The 20,423-nt window shown below is 46.7% G+C and overlaps 1 protein-coding gene across 1 annotated transcript in view; it reads right to left on the bottom strand.

Annotated features, from left to right (window-relative positions):
• Positions 1-3,112: 3,112 nt before the first annotated feature.
• Positions 3,113-20,423, bottom strand: part of mfr (ferlin family C2 domain-containing myoferlin misfire) — a 383,091-nt gene continuing 365,780 nt past the window's right edge. The window contains exons 44-47 of the mRNA XM_075669201.1: positions 9,004-9,242; positions 5,032-5,210; positions 4,814-4,914; positions 3,113-3,939 (exon numbers count right to left, since the gene is read on the bottom strand). Coding sequence (XP_075525316.1) covers positions 3,759-3,939; positions 4,814-4,914; positions 5,032-5,210; positions 9,004-9,242 — 700 coding nt within the window. The 3' untranslated portion in view covers positions 3,113-3,758. The remainder of the gene's footprint in view (positions 3,940-4,813; positions 4,915-5,031; positions 5,211-9,003; positions 9,243-20,423) is intronic.

Here is a 20,423-nt window from a genome sequence, read left to right as displayed (position 1 = left end):
GTGTGTGTGTGTGTGTGTGTGTGTGTGTGCGCGCGTTCGCATCACGTTGTGTGCGTGATTGTGTTTTTTTATGTGCGTCCTGTTAGAACTACACAGTGCAACTTTGTATTCGTGTCCTTGTTAAATCACTGTAATACTGTTTTGTGTGATTGTAGCTATTTTAGGAATTGTTTTTTACTGTCTTTTCTAAGGCCGGTTAACATCTCGGAACGCCCCTGCAACACCCCTATAACACTCCCACAGTACCGCTAAGACACTGCTATAGCACTGCAACATCCCTGCAACATGCATGCAACATCAATGCAGCATCCATGAAACGTCTTTCCAACGTGCCCGACAGCCTCCTTTCCTGTGATTCAGTCGTCCAAAATGTTTAACTCTGTCTTCGTGGCCATGGCTGAACACAATGGCGGCTTCACATAAAAGAAAAAGCTATCATTGACAGGTATTTTGAGCAATCCACGGTATAGCAGCTTCACAAGCGTAGCAGAAAAAAAAGTGAAGAAAGGAGACGACGCCTGCGAATTCTGTAGTCCTCGTTAGGCATCGCGAGCGTTTCATACGCCGCAAAGGTCGCCAAGCGTGGTTACGATGTCTAGAGGCGCAGGAGTGCAAATAAGTAGGAGATAAATAAGTTTCACGGAGTCCTAAAGTATGGCAAGCCACTTAAGATCACGAACTACACACTAAACCAGGAAACACCTCCTCGACGCTCTTTCCTTTAAATTGAGAGATTTTATACATTAGCATTAAGTTAGCTTCTAGTTATACACAATACGCGATTCAAAACATTTCCCTATGTCAGTATAGGAACTTGACGCATAACGTTTTTCGTCAATACAAGAGCACCTTCGCCCCATTTGTTTCTTCATTGAAGGTTATAGGGTACACATTTCAAGCTTTCCTTCGATTTTCATGACAGTATACTTGCTCGAAAATGACATTTTAGTGAAATGAGGAAATCCCCTTCTCATAATATTAACAGATGGTAGAAGAATGCCATTCTCTGAGGTTTAGGATTGTTCTGTTACTCGCGCGTTACCAGCAATGTGAAACTCATTTGGTTTACTCGAAAAAAATAAAAGCTATGAATTACGCCGAAGAATATACTGGATATTTAATTAACTTTTCTAACTCAGAAAGCGTTGCTTTGGCATTTAGATAAGTGAACAATTTTGCGCTTTGCACCACAATGAGCAATCGGATAGCATCAGTTGGCAGACAAGAATGTCATCGCTCCGGTTGGCAACACATGGATAAATATTTGCGGGAGGAACTGGATCATATTTCACGCACTTCTTGCTCAGGCCTGGGAAATTATTCAGAATTCTGACTGCTACTCGACACAACCTAAAAGTAAAATTGTGGGGTCTATGGGCATGAACGTAGCGGTAGGTGATGATTAAAAGGGTTATATACAAAATTACCGATGTTAATTTAATTGTTACCCCCTATCTTGTTCACCTTCACAGTCGAAAGTCGATATAATTCTTTTATTGCATCCGGAAACATGAGTAGGTTGCCTAGTAGCAGTTAGCAAATACACTAGGTACGAGGCACATGGAAAAAAAAGAAAATTTGACATTTTCTGTTTTCTTTTATTTTTATGTTTTTTTTTTCACTCTGCACTTGCGTTTGGAAATTAGCTATCACACACACAAACACACACAAAAATAGGCATTGAAGCCATTCAATTCAATGTATTCTTTCAACCAAGTGAGCAACTTGACCACTTATGGGCACAATTGATAGCGGAAGAAAGAGGGCTACCTACTGCATTCAAAATCAGCAAGCTCCGGTTAAGCATCGTTGTCTGTCTTCAGTCTTTTTTTGTGTGTCTGAGTGCGAAGCTGTCGTAAGCATGCTGAGTCTAACCAGTTTCGCTGAATATTTCACGACCTTTTAACTCGCTTACGCGCTACCGACTGCTTCACGATTGTATGCAGTATTGCAAAACCATCTGCAAACGTAGCTCTGCAGGTTATGCCGTTAAAGCCAACGGGTAGAAGGCGGACTGAACGTTTAAGAACGTACGAATAAAAATCCAGTTGAAAATCTTTAAATAGAATATCGCAAACAGAAAGACATGTTTAGGCCCGACAAGACAAAGCGATAAATTTAAACGCTGTTTAATTGCAGTGTGGTAGAAGTATACATGAAGACAGGGCCCAGCTGTCTCATGACACATTGCAAAAATAAGCACTGAAGCACGTTGGTTCTTTCGTGCCTTCATATAGCCACATGTCTTCCTTCGTTCTCGTTTTCATTTTGTGCGCTTCTTTAGGCAGCTGGCCAAATGTACGTGTTCAAGCTGCGGTAGTTTGTAGATTCATACAGCACTGCAATAAAATCTTGTTCGGAGTCGGCGCTTCGCCTTGCCTCGTCTATCCCCATCTTTTCGTCCGCGCTGCGCTATTCATTATGCACATTTGAATTCCATCCAGTGTGCTGCAGCCGACTAGAACAATCCGCGCGTAGAAACTAAGCAAGAAATTGTGGTACCACAAAAGAGCGAAGTAGTCACGTGATGTCGACACTTGCGCGACAAGTCCGCGCTCCTGAAGCGCACCTACGTAACTTTGTACAGCTTAAAACTCAGGCAATCAAAGGGGGAAAAAACGAAAGTGGTTAACGACCGCATTCTCAAAAGATCCTCCTCGATTAGGAGCTCTTCCTCCAGTCCACCGAATTCAGCACAGCATCTCTGTGCCCGCCCCGTCAATTGAAGAAGACGCTATGCTTCGAAAAAATTGCCGTATACTCTCAATGAAGCGCAGTGACCACTTCTGTCTAGAAGCGGCGCTGACATAAACTTTCTTGACCACCTTGTACTTCGCTTTGAGAGCTTGCGCGCACGCCCGAACAAGAACGCCCGATTTCCGCTAGCGTTAGCTAGCACTTTAATTTGCAGCAGCGACGTGATTGATGCAGGAGCGGCTTTTCCCAGTGCGTTTGTGTGTGTGCGTGTGCGTGCGTGCGTGTGCGTGTGCGTGTGCGTGTGTGTGTGTGTGTGTGTGTGTGTGTGTGTGTGTGTGTGTGTGTGTGTGTGTGTGTGTGTGTGTGTGTGTGTGTGTGTGTGTGTGTGTGTGTGTGCGCGCGCGCTTGCGTGCGTGTGTGGTCTGAGCACATGGCTCACTCTCGCTTATTATTGCGCAAGCTTCTTCTTTCTTTCTCTCACAATTCTTTCTGTGGAAAAAAAAGAGTTACTTTTACTGTGCTGCCAAGTCCTCCGAGTTCATGTAGCGTGCGAAAATAAAGAACAGCGGCGAACGCAGGCCTCAAGTGAGCACCTGATAATTATATTAGAAGAGACGGCGCAGGATTTTGCGGGACGCGCAAGGGGTAGCGGGGCGATCAAAGCTGGCCCCAGGCGGTCCCTGGGTTGGGGCTGCCAAGGCGGCCACGTGCTGGTAGGTGCTCGTGTACAAGATTGACTGTCTGCAAAGGCGGGCGGTTTTGTTCCTTTACAAACACGCCACGCGGAGTCCTCGGCGAGCAGTTTCTCCAGTCAGCCGTGGACACGGCGGATAGATTAGGTTCTCTCGTTTTTTTTTTAACGTTTCAACGGTTAGTGCAGTCCCAAATACCCGCCCGACGCACACAGCATTAGATACAATTCACGATCATCGCGGAGTCGAGGTAAAGTGTTCTTGTGGAGGATCGTTAGAGAATGCGAGGGGCAAGTCTACGGTACACTTCGAGGGTCGATCGAACTGGAAGCAGGCTGGGATGAGCGTGTGTCGAGGCGTGTCCCGTGTTCAGGCCCCGAGCATGCGCTTGACGGTGTACCCGGGAACGGAGTAGAAGAACAGGGCCAGCAGGAGGATGAGCAGGATGGCGATGATGGCTTTGATGATGACCCACTTGTACTGGTGCCACACGATGTAGCGGATAGACTTCAGTGGGTTCAGGAACCATATGAACGACGAGTCGGGTCGACTGCGCACGTGTTGGTGGAGAAGGCGTACGTTCCGTCAGAAAGCTTCAAGAACTGCCGCGAAAACACTTTTTTGTCTAATTGCGCGAGAACCGTTAACTATAATACACAGTAGTGAAAGAAAGGAGCAGACAACAAGGGCGAAGTGTCCGTGGAGGTATAGGGGGTAAAAGTAGAAGGGAGAAAGTGTTGGCAGGCAATTGGAGCCACTCATAGTAGCCGCTTCCGCGACTGCCCGACGTTATGCTCCTTTCTTGTTTTGTTCTTTCCCGCATGAAAGTTTCAGTCTCTGTTTGCATCACTCGCATGCACACCCTATTCCTGTGAATTGTCAGTTGCTGTGTTTCTATATTGCTATGCACAGAAATGACTTATTTAGGTATTTCTTTGCTTCACGATACTGGAAAAGTTAGGGGCTTGCCGCACCGGCTTTTCCACGTTTGACTGTCTTATCAACAAGCAGAAATGACACGGGAAAATAGTAAAATAAAAAGCAGAAAGAAAACAAAGGATCGCATAAGTAACAATACCTTAATAATAATTAATTTAGCTCCAGAAACACGCTCACACAGATGGTAGGACATAAATACAGGACCTCTCCTCTCTGTGATCGTGCTCTTTGGCGCTAAATTCATTATTATTAGACATGCACCTACTAGCCAAGCAGCAAGTAGCACTTACAGCACCTTGATTTGAGCTCGTTGGTTCACATTGACTATGCTCATACTACATCTCTAAGGACAAAGACGAAAAAAGAACGGGCCCATTCTGTAGTAGGTGTTCTTTTAGTTTTCTTTCTTAACGCTGGTGTATGAACACTGTCACATAGGAACCGTGCTCTTCTTTTGTTCCATGCACGTAAACCATTAATCTTACTTCGGCTTGTCCAGCGGGTCCGGCTCGTTTCTTCCGAGGCCCGCAGGGTTTCTCTCGGCCTCCTCTCTCGTGAGCAGGTGCAACTCAGCTTCCACTTTCCCCTGCGCGAGAAACGAAACAAATTACGCGCCAGCCTCGAAGTTGCAAATCGACGAAGCGCGTAGCAACGAAATAGAGAACCACGGGAGGAGAAGTGCGACCCCGCCCGCCTCACTCACCGTGAGAACCATCTCGTCGTTCTCCTTCTTGACGAAGAAAGGCCACCACCCCTTGACTCGCCGCTGCTTGAAGAGCGAGATGATCGGAACGTTGGCCTCGGCCTTGAGCATGTTGAGGCTGCAGAGCTTGGAGGACTTGGCGCCGCGCGGGAACCGGTTCAGGTCCAGCGTGATGGCGCCTGCGTCGGTCAACAAACGTCGCTCGAAACGGGCGCAAGCGTCTCGGACCTTGGAGTAACATAGCGGCGCGAACACCTGGCCATGGCCTTGACCTGGCTCTTTGGCCATGAGTGGCCCTTGCGCCATAAAACCCCACATATCATCATCATCAACCTGGTCTTAATGTTGTAACAGCATTCGTAAGAGATCGAGATATAGCTTGGATTTACTAATATATTGCGAAATTTACCTGTGTCTACATTGCGTGCTTCCTACCTGTGTTTCTTGAATTTTCTGGTGTTCTAGTTGTCTCGTCTTTTGAAGGATCCTCGAGCATGATTTTGTGCTTGCGTGTGCATTTGGCTTTGATTATGTATACTTGTTTTACGTTTGGTAATGCCAGAACAGTAGAAGCACAATTGTGAAATGTAACCCTACCTAGCCTAACGTATCGTTTTTCATATGCTCAATTTGGCACCTACAAGCTCTGGTTTAAGCTCGAGGAAGTTAACTCAACGCCCATAGTAACGCTTTTTGATATGGTGTGGCTTCTTTAGGAAACGCAATAATACTTATATATTCATTACACTAAGTAATTTTATCTCCAATAACGTTTCGGTGTTTCTTGACATGCATTTACTCCCCATGGTCAGAAATGAACGAGAACAAGTTGCTGTAGTTTTATTTTATGCAGTATAATATACGGAACTTCTGTGGATTTCGTGCTTTCATTGTTTTGCGTGACGATTGGATACATAGCTTTGTGGTCCCTCAATCGATGCTTCGCCTTTCGGGCGAAACTGCGAGTTCTTTTTCTCATTCTAGCGATTTCGTGTTTCTTTTCCTTAACCTTTTTTTTTATCTTCCTCAAAACTTCTCTATCTACGTTGTACAGTTCGGCTCACCTTCACACGCTTTCACTCGGACCTACAGCATACGGCACGCGGCCGCGGTGTTATCTCATTAGAACTTTATACAGAACATCACGATTAGACAACTCTTCCACTCAGAGAGATAACCCGTTGTCCGGTTACAAAACCAGAACTATGCGTTAGTGGCGCACAAATAGTCTAGTAAGAGTCGTCTTGTTAGACCATTTTCTAATCTCCGCAAGCCAACAACGACTCTTAAGACTGCTCATTTTATCTACTGTGACCCCGAAGATCTCATTCGCCGTACAGAAAGAATAGTTGTGGTACCGCGTACCCATAGTGTCATCCCAACATATAAATTCAGTGAAGCAATATGCATGCTTTCGCCGCCAAACTTACGTTGACGACACGCTCGTACCGCTCAAAACGTGCGCTTGTGAGTTTGCTGTTCCAATGCTTACTCGATAAACGAGAAAGCCCTTTTGTGATCCTCCTCACTGGCCACAGGAGAATAATTTCATCATCAGCGGTCAATATTGACGATAGCCAGGAACTGTCGCGTCACAGTACCATAGCTCAAAGATTGTAACATCGTGAATATATTCCAAATCGTGATACCTCGCTGTGAAACTTGAAAAACCACGCGCACCAGACCTCCACATGCTATGCTTCTAAGCACGAAAAGGGAAAAAGCGAAATTTAAAGGTTTAAATTACCACAGCGACCAGTCTTTCCATCATTGATAACAATCATACACGCGGCACGTGCATACCCAGCTAGCAATTTCATCGTAAAAATTCTGAAATGCATATTATTGCACAGAAAACAGTATAAAACACCGGGGTCGGACATTTCAATAGTTCGTTGGCTCTGCGAGTCAGAATTACATTTCATCGCGATAGAACGTATATGGACACACCAGGATAACTTTTTTTGTCATCGTCGCCATGTTGTTCCGTATAAAGTTCACGCGCGATAAGAATGAGCAGTCCACACGCCGTATGCTGCGGGTGAGAGACAAACTGCACGAGGGTGAGCCAAAAATAATGGCGGCTTGATGCGCGCCGTCTTCCCGCGCGTCCGTTGTTGGCGGTCACGTGGTCAGGCACTCTAAGGGAGGAGAGCGCGCGTCCCCTTCTCTTTGCCCGCAGTGGTTGCTTTACGGTTATGGCTGTACGCGCATACGTGGCCCGCGCGAGGGTGGAAAGCTTATAAGCGTGACAGACCGAAATTGCTGGTGGCTGCATGTGCGCTTTCTTGCCGCGCGCTTAGTGTTGGCAGTCACGTGACCCAAGTTTCAGACGTGCGGTGAAGCGAGCGGAATCACGAAGCGTTCCCTCCCTGCTGCCGGCGCTCTTCACACCAGCGCTGTGACAGTGAGCGCTCGGGGTCCTTGGGTTAGATCAGTTCACGTTTATTTCTGCGCACGTGACAGTAGGTTTCCTAATTTAATTTACTAATCAAACGTTTGCGGCAATTTATACAGTCAATAATACGACAAGCCTTACTTCGTGTAATTGTTATTTTGCTATCACTACGAATGCTTCACTTTTTTCCGCTGAATTGGGCTTTTCTTTATCATAATCACCATCATAGTTATCATATAATTATCAGCAACAGCATCGCAATCATCAGCGCACTTTAAATCCACTACGTCAGAAAGGCCACTATCAGAGAACTCAAGTAATCCATCTCCGGCGTCAACCAAGCCCATTCTGTCTCTGAACTTCCTTTTGAAAGAGTGCCTCGAATGCTGTAGTTTCTGTATTACTATGTAACACATATATACTTATACAGCTTTCTTACATATACGTAAGAGGCCAATAAGTCGTGTACAACTCCGAAATCGACGATCCCACTGACTTCTTATACAACCTAATACGTAGGTGGCGAAGTAAGCGAACGTCCGCCTAATATCTGCCGAGAATATTGCTGCCACTCACGTCACCTGGCGGTATCATAAACGACAGAAGAATGCGCGAAAATGAGCACTCACGCGAAACCGTTGCAGCAGAGATTATATATCGCTCGCACGCCACCCTTAGTAACCGTAGTCTCCATGTTGCTGACGCAGCGTGCTGCGCACTGCGTTTACTTTCACTTTGATTTGTAAACCGCGTTAGCTAAACCGCCAGTTTGCAGCTTCAAAGAGGACGCCGGAACCACACGACCTACCGAGATAAAATAGAAAGGCTCTTCCGTCGCTTTCGAAAACACGAGCTTCTGCCGACACCATTGGCTGCTTTCTTATTCACAGACGACGACGTTATTGGGCCGCTTTAGTGTCACGATAGCCGCGCGTTTGTGAGTAGCTGAGTGTCTGGGTCGCGCGTGCGGTGACGTCGCATTTCTTATTTACAAATGGCGGACGGTGCAAATCAGCGTCACGTGACGACAGTCGATGCGATAAACCCGCGGCACAGCGTCCAGGGCTCCGTCGGCGCTTCCTGGTTTGCTATTAGACCAGCTGCGGGGATACCACGTGAACGCAACTTTTCGGGGGGACCGCTCGAAATTATTGCAAGGCACGCGTGACCAAAGTCGATCAGACAATTGAGTGCACGCTGTGGTTGTGATGTAGGGTGCACTATTAGTTACCGCCGTCAGAGAGTTGTTGCATCCTGCCTTCAGCTTTGAATTACACCAGAACACTCTCGAACGCAGCACGGCAGCGCTCGAGCATTGTCGTGAGCTGGAAAACTGGCCCTTTGTACACTTCCGGTGGGTGTAAGAACTAGCTTGCACAATTTTGCTGTATTTCATGCCTCGAGTGGCACATCGGCACACACTTCTGAAGGTATCTTTTTTTTGTTTCGTGCTTCTACCCCTCCTGCCTAGGCCAGGATGGACCGGCGGTATTTTGTCAACAAATAAAATTTCTGGCGACAGTCTCGTCGGCCGGTGATGGGCGATCCTGCACGGAGAGGGTACACGTCCTCACCGAGGAAGTCGTCGGCTGAGAAGTGGTCGGCGTCCCAGACCTGGAGCTCGAGTCGCGCCGGGATCTTGCACTCGGTCTCGTCCCACGAGAACAGCGACTCCTTCCGCGAGATGACGATCTTCTCCTCGGCTGGCAGGTAGTCGAAGGGAAAGACGAAGCGCCAGTTGAAGTTGCCTTCGCCCGTCAGCGACCGGTAGTGGATGTCGGTGCACTGAGTGTCCTCCTGGCCCTTCAGCCACCTGGAACGGCACAGAGGACACCGGCTTACCGGACCACTCTTCTAGAGCCACAAACGCGCACCACCTTCCAAACCGCATGTTTCCGTTTACTTATATGACGGCTTCCCACTCTCACGGGAAGCCGTTATCGTCATGGTCAACCATATACTACTCATTCATCTATTTGTGATTATTTCCATTGTTCTTGTAGCAGTCACCAGGCTCCCTTTCTGCGGTCACTTAGTTTCGTTCAGAAATCAATGAACCTAAATTTGTCGTCCTATGTGGCGATTTCTTTTTAGCTTAATAGTGTGCGGGAAGCAACAGCGCGCGCATTCGATCACGCGCTCGCCGAGCACGTGATCAAGCTTTTTGTAGTCTGTGAAGCCGCTCGAGTTCGCTCTTCTCCACGGGCGGCCATTTTTACAAGAAAGTATGCCTTCCAACCACTCTAGCTCACCAAAAATCGACTATCGCGGACAACATCAGTCCCTTTCCACGTAAGTATGAGGCTCGGAGCAGGAGGTATGGCGCTTCAAAGTAACCTGGGGCCTGACGAACCAACCGACTGAGCTGTCTTTCCGGGACACATCCAAGGGTCACGAGTTCAAATCACCTGTTCTCTTCCTTTTTTCCCCTTTCTTCTTTTTATTAAATGTCTTTTCTTTTATTTTATCACTGTACGGGAATCCTCCTAAAAGATTATATATATCCTCAATTATGTACGGCCACACATATGCAGGTCATAAATACCAGGTTCTCTAGCCGAGTGCCCTCCGTGCGGTATAACCGAGCCCAGATTCATCCACCGTGACTGATCAAATAAGGCACCACTGTAGGTTAAATGAGGCGTACAACTCCTGCGGGACCCGCCGTGGTTGCTCAGTGGCTATGGTGTGAGACTGCTGAGCACGAGGTCGCCGGATCGGATCCCGGCCACGGCGGCCGCATTTCGATGGGGGCGAAATGCGAAAACACCCGTGTACTTAGATTTAGGTGCACGTTAAAGAACCCCAGGTTGTCAAAATTTCCGGAGTCCTCCACTACGGCGTGCCTCATAATCAGAAAGTGGTTTTAATTGTCACGTAAAACCCCATAATTTAATTTTTAAGCTTAACTCCTGCGGGGACGGTAGAGTATCCGCCTCCCGTGCAAGAGTACCGTGGTTCAAATGCCGGTACCGCGCAATTCTCCACCGGAAAATACAAAAAAAAAACCGTGTGTTGAGAAAATTGCACAAACAGGCCTGGAGTGCGGCCTGATCCCGGTGACCAGAACCGGTAACGCACTCTCTCACCAGAGCAGGATTGGCCACCCTGGTGCAGTACTTGGCCACAACTTCCTTTATTAATACAACAATCAAACCCCGGCCCTCATTCCCGAGCAGCCGCTAAGCAACTGACCACGGCGGCGGTCAGATCTGTGACGCAGTAGAGGGTGCTAAGAATACCTGGCTCCGGACAGGCCGCCATTGGAATCTGAACCTGGCAACGTTTAACGTTAGAACATTATCTAGTGAGGCGAGTCTAGCAGTGTTATTGGAGGAATTAGAGGGTAGTAAATGGGATATATTAGGGCTCAGTGAGGTTAGGAGGACAAAAGAAGCATATACAGTACTAAAAAGCGGGCATGTACTGTGTTACCGGGGCTTAGCAGAGAGACGAGAACTAGGAGTCGGATTACTGTATAATAAGGAAATAGCTGGTAACATACAGGAATTCTATAGCATTAACGAGAGGGTGGCAGGTCTTGTTGTGAAACTTAATAAGAGGTACAAATTGAAGGAAGTACAAGTCTATGCCCCTACATGCAGTCATGATGACCAGGAAGTCGAAAACATTTATGAAGACGTGGAATCGGCGATGGGTAAAGTCAAAACAAAATACACTATACTGATGGGCGACTTCAATGCCAGGGTAGGCAAGAAGCAGGCTGGAGACAAGTCAGTGGGGGAATATGGCATAGGCTGTAGGAATAGCAGTGGAGAGTTATTAGTAGAGTTTGCAGAACAGAATAATATGCAGATAATGAATACCTTTTTCCACAAGCGGGTTAGCCGAAAGTGGACGTGGAGGAGCCCGAATGGTGAGACTAGAAATGAAATCGACTTCATACTCTGTGCGAACCCTGGCATCATACATGATGTAGACGTGCTCGGCAAGGTACGCTGCAGTGACCATAGGATGGTAAGAACTCGAATTAGCCTTGACTTGAGGAGGGAACGGAAGAAACTGGTACACAAGAAGCCAACCAATGAGTTAGCGGTAAGAGGGAAACTAGAGCAATTCCGGATCAAGCTACAGAACAGGTATTCGGCTTTAACTCAGGAAGATGACCTTAGTGTTGAAGCATTGAACGACAATCCTATGGGCATCATTAAGGAGTGTGCAATAGAAGTCGGTGGTAGCTCCGTTAGGCAGGATACCAGTAAGCTGTCGCAGGAGACGAAAGATCTGATCAAGAAACGCCAATGAATGAAAGCCTCTAACCCTACAGATAGAATAGAACTGGCAGAACTTTCGAAGTTAATCAACAAGCGTAAGGCAGCTGACATAAGGAACTATAATATGGATAAAATTGAACATGCTCTCAGGAACGGAGGAAGCCTAAAATCAGTGAACAAAAAACTAGGAATAGGCAAGAATCAGATGTATGCGTTAAGAGACAAAGCCGGCAATATCGTTACTAATATGGATGAGATAGTTCAAGTGGCTGAGGAGTTCTATAGAGATTTATACAGTACCAGTGGCACCCAAGACGATAATGTGAGACAGAATAGTCTAGAGGAATTTGAAATGCCACAAGTAACGCCAGAAGAAGTAAAGCACGCCTTGGGAGCTATGCAAAGGGGGAAGGCAGCTGGGGAGGATCAGGTAACAGCAGATTTGTTGGAGGATGGTGGGAACATTGTTTTAGAAAGACTGGCCACCCTATATGCACAATGCCTCATGACCTCGAGCGTACCGGTATCTTGGAAGAACGCTCACATAATCCTAATCCATAAGAAAGGGGACGCCAAAGACTTGAAAAATTATAGACCGATCAGCTTATTGTCCGTTTCCTACAAAGCATTTACTAAGGTAATCGCAAATAGAATCAGGAACGCCTTAGACTTCTGTCAACCAAAGGACCAGGCAGGATTCCGTAAAGGCTACTCAACAATAGACCATATTCATGCTATCAATCAGGTGATAGAGAAATGTGCGAAATATAACCAACCCTTATATGTAGCTTTCCCTTATTACAAGAAAGTGTTTGATTCAGTCGAAGCACCAGCAGTCATGGATGCATTGCGTAATCAGGGTGTAGATGAGCCATATGTTAAAATACTGAAAGATATTTGTAGCGGCTCCGCAGCCACCGTAGTCCTTCATAAAGAAAGCAACGAAATCTCAATAAAGAAAGGCGTCAGACAGGGAGATACGATCTCTCCAATGCTATTCACAGCATGTTTACAGGATGTATTCAGAGACTTGGAGTGGGAAGAATTGGGGATAATAGTTGATGGAGAATACCGTAGCAACTTGAGATTCGCTGATGATATTGCCTTGCTTAGTAACTCAGGAGACCAATTGCAATGCATGCTCACTGACCTGGAGAGGTAAAGCAGAAGGGCGGGTCTGAAAATTAATCTGCAGAAAACTAAAGTAATGTTTAGCAGTCTCGGAAGGGAACAGCAGTTTACGAGAAGTAGCGAGGCACTGGAAGTGGTAAGGGAATACGTCTACTTAGGACAGGTAGTGACCACGGATCCGGATCATGAGACTGAAATAACCAGAAGAATAAGAATGGGCTGGGGCGCGTTTGGCAGGCATTCTCAGATCATGAACAGCAGGCTGCCACTATCCCTCAAGAGAAAAGTGCATAACAGCTGTATCCTACCAGTACTCACCTACGGGGCAGAAACCTGGAGGCTGACGAAAAGAGTTCTGCTTAAATTGAGGATGACGAAACGAGCTATGGAAAGAAAAATGATGGGTGTAACGTTAAGGGATAAGAAAAGAGCAGATTGAGTGAGGGAACAAACGCGGGTCAATGACATATTAGTTGAAATCAAGAAAAAGAAATGGGGGGGGGGGGGGCATGGGCAGGACATGTAATGAGGAAGGAGGATAACCGATGGTCATTAAGGGTTACGGACTGGATTCCAAGGGAAGGGAAGCGTAGTAGGGGGCGTCAGAAAGCTAGGTGGGCGGATGAGATTAAGAAGTTTGCAAGGACGACATGGCCAAGTAGGGGGCGGCAGAAAGTTAGGTGGGCGGCTGAGATTAAGAAGTTTGCAAGGACTACATGGCCACAATTAGTACGTGACCGGGGTAGTTGGAGAAGTTTGGGACAGGCCTTTGCCCTGCAGTGGGCGTAACCAGGCTGATGATGATGTTTACGAAAAAATTGGTTATACTACGGCGTAAGAGCAAGTCATGTACTTCTTCCTGTAGCACCAGCCAGACGCTTCTGTTCCCACTGGTTTTGTTGGAGCCGGATGTTTCAGTCAGCACTATGTATTTGCCATCTCACACACGCTGCCTAGGTTTCCTAAATGTGCAAAATAATATACCCTTCAGCTATCGCTAAGATATTGCACAACTTCAATGCCCAAAGCCTATAATTCAGACCTTTGGAGGCTGCGTACACCTTTTATTCCAAAGTCTTGGAGACAAGCTCCGCACCGACAGAAAAGGCCGTTCAGTGCTTCCATTTCCGCATCGCAGCTTTAGCTCGGGCCCAACTCCGATGCGGCCTATTCAAATACATGTAAAACGTAAAAAAAGCCTTTTCTGAGGGATCCCCTGTACCGATTTTAATGAAATTTGCTGAATTTCAGAAAGAAAGGTAATTTCTAGTGACTGTTGGAAGTGGAATATCGATTTAGGGCCTAAATATTGTTAAAAGGATTTTCGAAAATTTGAAAGTTTGAAATATATAGACGCACGAAGCTTATAAATAGCTCTGCATCAAAAACAGATATCGCGGTTATGTAAACGGCATTCATTGGATCATTCAAAGCGAACAAATTGAATACGCCAATTAATATCTCACGTGAATTTGTTACATTGTGTACAAGGGTTCTGCAAAGACTGCATTTCCATGTTAGTGAATTTTTCGAGATTCATGTGTAGAATATAAATTTTGCCCGCTTTAGATGTCCTATCAGATGCAATTCACAGAATTGCGACATCATTTTTGCTTGCTGAGTTACATAGTTGTAAACTTGATAGTATCGTATTCCGATTTTTTTTATTTTTGCCAATTCGTAGTAACAAATTGACGACATAAATAAAAAATTGGAAACCAACAGTCACTAAATTTTGAGCTTTTCTTTTAAATGCAACAAACCTAGTCAAATTTGGTCCAGTGGTTGACGATTAAACGAATTCTCCTTTTTCATGTATTTACATAGGAGCACACGAGCCAAAGTTTTCTCTTATAGACGCTACGTAGGCATTGTTTGTCCAAAATAGCGCCTCTACGTCTTCGGAACCACACTCTCCTCGAAAGATTATATATCGAAAACGATGATCAGTAAAAAAAAAAAAATCGGCTCCAATCCACGCAGTCCCGGTTTTAGAGCGCCACGTCTCGCAAGGTTATTCATGGCGTCGAAACGACCTTGAGTCGCCGGAGCTCGTGTGGCAGGTGGACGTCACGCCACGTGATCCGCTGCGGAGAGGCGCCGCAGCTGCGCTCGCTCGTAAAACAGTGAAGGGCTCTACTCGCTCGGAGCGTCGTCGCTGTTGTACCACGTGGCTGGGCGAAAGTTAAATGGCTAGTTATAGTCCGACGTAGCGTAGGCGCGCTACGTCGGGAGACGTAGCACGCCCACGCTACGACTTGGTGAGATCAACAGCGTCCATAGTTGGACCGATTGTTCGACGTACTGGCGCAGCCAACGTAACCAGACGCGGCCAATGCGCTCTGATGTGCTCGGCGTCGAGCCATAGAGTAACATAGTGAACGACAACAGTGGACACTCGAGCCGTTTTCCGGCCGAGATATGGAGCTTCGCCGATTCCGCTAGGTGGCAGAGCACATAAAAAAAATGTGGCTGTGGCTGCGGCTGTGGCTAGCAGCTTGACAGGCGGCACGACGCAACAAGTGCGAAGCTTAGCAAGGCCTCGTCGCCGGGCTCGCGGCGTCGTTATTCTGTGAAATGCGCCCAAGGATCGTTGTTGGGTTCTCCTGCCAGCGTTCGGCATTAGTACTTCGTCGCGGTTTCACGGTAAGGCCACAGGAAGTTCTTTTGCACGTTGCTAAAGAGTTATTCTCTTCGTATTTCGTTATGTCACTGTTGGTCGCATGAACGAGTCACGGCGGCCTTGCAGCCGTAAACAGCTGCTGCCCACTTGCAACGCTGAATTTCTTTTCGCATTCTTTTTTTTTTTACAATGCACAGCAGTCATTGATGATGCTAGCGATAACGGCGACGCGGCAGCGTCCGAGCTGCGAGGCACGTTCGATACAATGACAAAGTTAGAAAATAAAATGGTTCGTTAAGAAATGCGGCCTTTGAACACATGCCGTTCGGTGCAGAGCGCTTTATGCTACGCGCACCGGCTTCTGAAAAAATATGGTCCTTGAATTTTGCGAAAGAAACGTAGCTATTTCTAAAGCGGTACACATGCAATATTTGCCCCATGGCAATAATTCGCGCTCTCTTAACCTCTGTAGCAGGCTATGTGCACTCGAGCGTTGTTAGCTGTTTTGGCTTGAGCTGAAGATACGCCTTTTTATGTTTTAATTGTGTATGGAGTCTTTGCCGTAGAAAGTTTCTTGTATATTAGCATTTATCACAGTGCTTCCTTGACCCTAGATCAGAAAAATGGGCATTACACGAAGGGATCCAGCATCTCCCTTTTAAAGCTTTGAAGGCTCCAGTATTGCTTATACGAAGGAAGGTAGCGTCTAGATTCAGTAGCTTTGAAGCTTTCAGTATTGCTTACCTTCTGCCTGTCATTCTACGTATTGAAGGAATATCCACTATTGCCGCAAAATACAATCTACAGCCAAAGGACATCATGCATATTCAAAGCCAAATTTCCAAGTATCAGAAGACGATTGCAAGGCTTTGAAGACAGCACGTAAAGACCCGCAAAACAAAGTGCTTAATTCACTGAGATGCCAATAACTTGCAGCTGTTTAGCGACGAACATATTCGATTACACATTCGAGATGAGGATGTTAGTGGGCGTCCAATTATATGCGTAGCCATTTTATTTTGGCACGCAACCATTGACCTGATTTTGCTACCTTAATTCACCCTCCTTACAAAATGAATATGTCATATATTTTCCTTCTAAAACCTTCTTCTCCTTTTTTTTATTATCTAGACAGTTGCAACACGTCTGGTAAGTGTTTGCTTGTGTAAGATTACTGCCATCTCTAAATTAATTTTCCGCTGTTCTCCATTACTTGCATTTCGCAGTTTCTTTCCATTTTCATGTCTGCCACCTTTTCCACAATCTTGCTGCAATAAATTTTTGTTTGCTATTTTAGTGTTCTTCGCTGTGCAGCAAATTGATATATATTGAAGGAACATGGCACATTTATTTACGATACTCCTTTTGGTGTGAGTTACTAGAAGTACAATATCGCAAGTGATAAAGTTCTTCCTCAACAGTTGGCATGATTGTTGCGCTAAGTTACAGCTAGGAACAGCAAAGATGAGTTTAATGATAGAGTGTATAAGCGCGACTGAACGAGGACGTAGGATTCTAAGCGACTAGCCCGCCAACATATCTTAACCAAATATGAATTCAAATAATACTAACCTAAAGTGAAACACCTTTGCGCGCTTGTCGTCGCAACATATAAACAGCGGAACAAGCGCGTGCATGAAATCACTCGAGTTATGCAACGTTATGGCTAAAAAAAGTAATAAAAGAAACGATGCTGAAATCATGGCCTCTGAGGTTTGGCGGCTTGCGGCGACCACCTTGAAGGCTGGTGCGTCTCGCCGATTCCGCTAGGAGCGCTGAGAACTAAAGTCGGCTCCGCAGGCGCCTACAAGAGTGTCCACTCTTTACGTTTACTATATTACTCTATGGTCGAAGCGACGCACGCCCGCGCACCGATAGTGTCGCACTATAAGCACGCCTTTAACGGCTGCTTCGCCGGCGCTTGGTCGCTCAGTCTCGCCAAGGATGGCGCGCCGGCTGGGCTGCCTGTGCGTGCGCTTCTGCGTTAGCGATAGGCTGAATACAATCATACAGTATATCTGTAGATCTAGCTAGACAGCAGGCTGCGAAGTCCCAAGCAAAGATAAAATTGCCCGCTGAAGCACCGGAGCAAAGGGAGGCCAGATCATCACGGTATAGAGAAGATTACCAAGCTCGGAAGCGTGCCAAGATCGAAGCTACAGCAACCGTCGGCGTCGTTCAGCCACACGAACAACAAGAAGGAGGAGACGAAGCCGCGCATACAAGCAACGGCACCCACAACGAACGTTTCACGAGCGACACCCTTCGACTGGCAGCAAGCTCGACTGCGATGGCCAGGTTCCACCGTGTTTTCACGGACAACCCGTTTGGCAGCGTGTGTGACGTGTGGGAAAGACTGTGGCCTGACTTTAATGAAACACTGTGTGCGTAGCCTTTGCAAAACCAAGCCAAACAGACCTTTCGCTCGTGATAGCTAGGTTTAGGAGTGCTAAACCTCAGCCAATTTTTTGGGGCAGTGAGGCTGTAGCACGACCTGGTGCGATAGACCAATGTGTCGTAGCCTTGCACTGGGTCCTGCCGAGTCTGACCATGGTGCTTTCACTCATATTGACGTTGCTGTTCCTTTCGTTGCTCATCATATTCGCGCAGCTCTTCAGAAGTCCTAAATATGTGTGGCTTTCTTAGGGCAGGAATCAATGCGTCCTGCCTAGCGTGAGCGCAATGCCGTTGTGCGTATTAATGTTGCTGTTCCCGTCGCAGCTCATAGTGTTCACGCTGCTCTTCGAGAGCCCTAACTATGCGTGGCGTTTCCACAGCTATATCGCTACCCATACTACAGGTTCTTCCTAAGAGGCGACGTAGCCTCAGCAATTGTGGGACTGCCAACCACAGAAGCTTGCTACAGGGACGCTGTTGACATAGTCGAGAAGCTCTTCGGTGATAGAACAAGACTCGAACAGGAGTACTTCTTCACGCTTCGTATGTCGCCTTCGAACCGGTAAAACGACCCGGCAGCTGTTCGGGAGCTATGCGACCAGGTAGCCATCGATGTCCGAGGACTGGAGACACTTGGGGTGAGCAGGGCGTCCTTCGCCCCTATGCTGTGTGACCTGTTGCTGCGGGCTTTACCAAATGAACAAATGGTACGACACCACCGGTCTTGCGCCATACGGGCGACAGGTAACGGCAGTAATGCAGCGTATATCACGAAGCTTCAACGCCTATTAAAGTCCGGTTGGAGAGCTCAGAGAAAAGCGAGTTCGCGAATCACCGAGGAAGAGAGAGCAGTAATGAGAATGCCGTAAACAAATATGGCCATTTTCGTGCTCTAAATGCACGTCTTCAGTTCTCCATAGCAGCACTACGAAAGTATCGGAGAATTGTGTGTTTTGTGAAACTTGGGAAGATTCTACGGAGATCTCCCACTATCGCAAAATACTCACATTTTATCTGGAGACATGAGGCGATTTCGATGCACGACAAAAGGTCACAGGGCGTTGGATTGTAGACGCAAAGTTACGTGCTCTACCTGCCAAGGACATCATGCGACGAGTGCGTGTTATCCGGAAAAAGCAGGCCAGAAGACGTGTGAAACCGGCAGAACAAATGACAGAGTACCAACAAGGAATCCGAGCCCAAACACGACTGGGTTGGCATCTCTATGGTAAAATCGGCGCACCATCGAGGATACATCGACTATAGCGTCTTCCTGCAGACGTTGCGTGCTTCGGCAGTAAGAGATTTCACGCGTCGATATGTCAGAGGTGTCACACACGGAGGCAGTCAGCGCACGTTCGCCCCCACAGCGGTTGTCACACCAGCTGAAGTTCCCGTGTGTGGGCTCTACCGTCACTGAGCTCAACACATTTGCAAGCAAGTCTAGTCGAGCAGCGCAGAAAGGGAGGGTTGTGGAATTCCGTCTGCGGAGTCAGTTATCAGGAACAGACGTTCCCTTGCAAGAGATAGAATTTCCACACATTTGCCAAGATATCGTGACGAGTTCCACTAGCTGACCGTTCTTGGTAGAAATCCAGAAGTCTGAAAAGGGCGTCATTCATCAACTACTGAACAAATACGTTGTCGGGGAAGCTTTAGTTGTAGGGCTCTCTGAACAGGATGCCAGAATCCCGGAAGAAGACTTCTTGAAATGTACTTGCAGCAGTGGTCGCAGCAGTAAGCATGTGCGAATTTAGTGAATCGTGTCTGTGCTCGCGCCTAAGGAAGTCATAGCATCCCGTTGTGGAGCGCGCTATCATTCAAACGCCGTGGCAGGAACACGTACACGGTTATCGCGATGGTTTCTGCATTAACTCCGTTTCCTTGGCGTTCCCTCCTTGCCACGTCTCACGTTCAACTCCGCGCTTTCGGCACGTGTCTCGGTAACTGCTAGAACCTTGTGACGCTGTGCTGCTAGAACGAAATTCTTTATCTTATCATGCACAAGTTGCCCTTAAGAGACACCAAAGAAAAAAAAGAATATTTTATGGTTCTACATTAGATTACATTATAATATAGTAAAAACGCCACTCGTACTGCGAGAAGAAACATGGTCAAGCCGAAAAAGACACCAACACGAATGTGTTGGTGTCGACGCTGCCGTTAAATTTCCGCGCTAGCTTGAGATGATGTCATGAAATTTGGGGGCATTTGATCAGTCCTAGTAGAATTTTTTCTATTGGTAACACTGAACCGCACTGCATTCAAAGAAATCCGAAGACAGAAGTCAGCGAGGTTCAGTAAGCTTTTCTGAGCCTCTACGGTCCCAATAGCAACGATAACTATCATACGCGTGACGTTACTTTGACATGATTGCTCGTGATTGAAAAAAAAAATGGAAGATTGGTATTTACTTTTCATTGTATCAATAAACCTTCTGACGCAAAATTAATGACAGTGGAGTTTAAAATATTAGTTTATTACTATAAACTGATTTAGAGTGGTCCATTTGTATCCTTTTCATATTAGCAGAAGCAAATGATGTGTCAGTGAATTTTGGCGCGAGCAGATTTAGGAAAAAGAGAGATGAAAGTCGAAGTATCCGTCA

The sequence above is a fragment of the Dermacentor variabilis genome, chromosome 9, assembly GCF_050947875.1.
Source record: "Dermacentor variabilis isolate Ectoservices chromosome 9, ASM5094787v1, whole genome shotgun sequence".
Lineage (NCBI taxonomy): Eukaryota > Metazoa > Arthropoda > Arachnida > Ixodida > Ixodidae > Dermacentor > Dermacentor variabilis.
The sequence above is the reverse complement of the archived record's forward strand: the minus strand, read 5'-3'. Positions and strand labels throughout refer to the sequence as shown.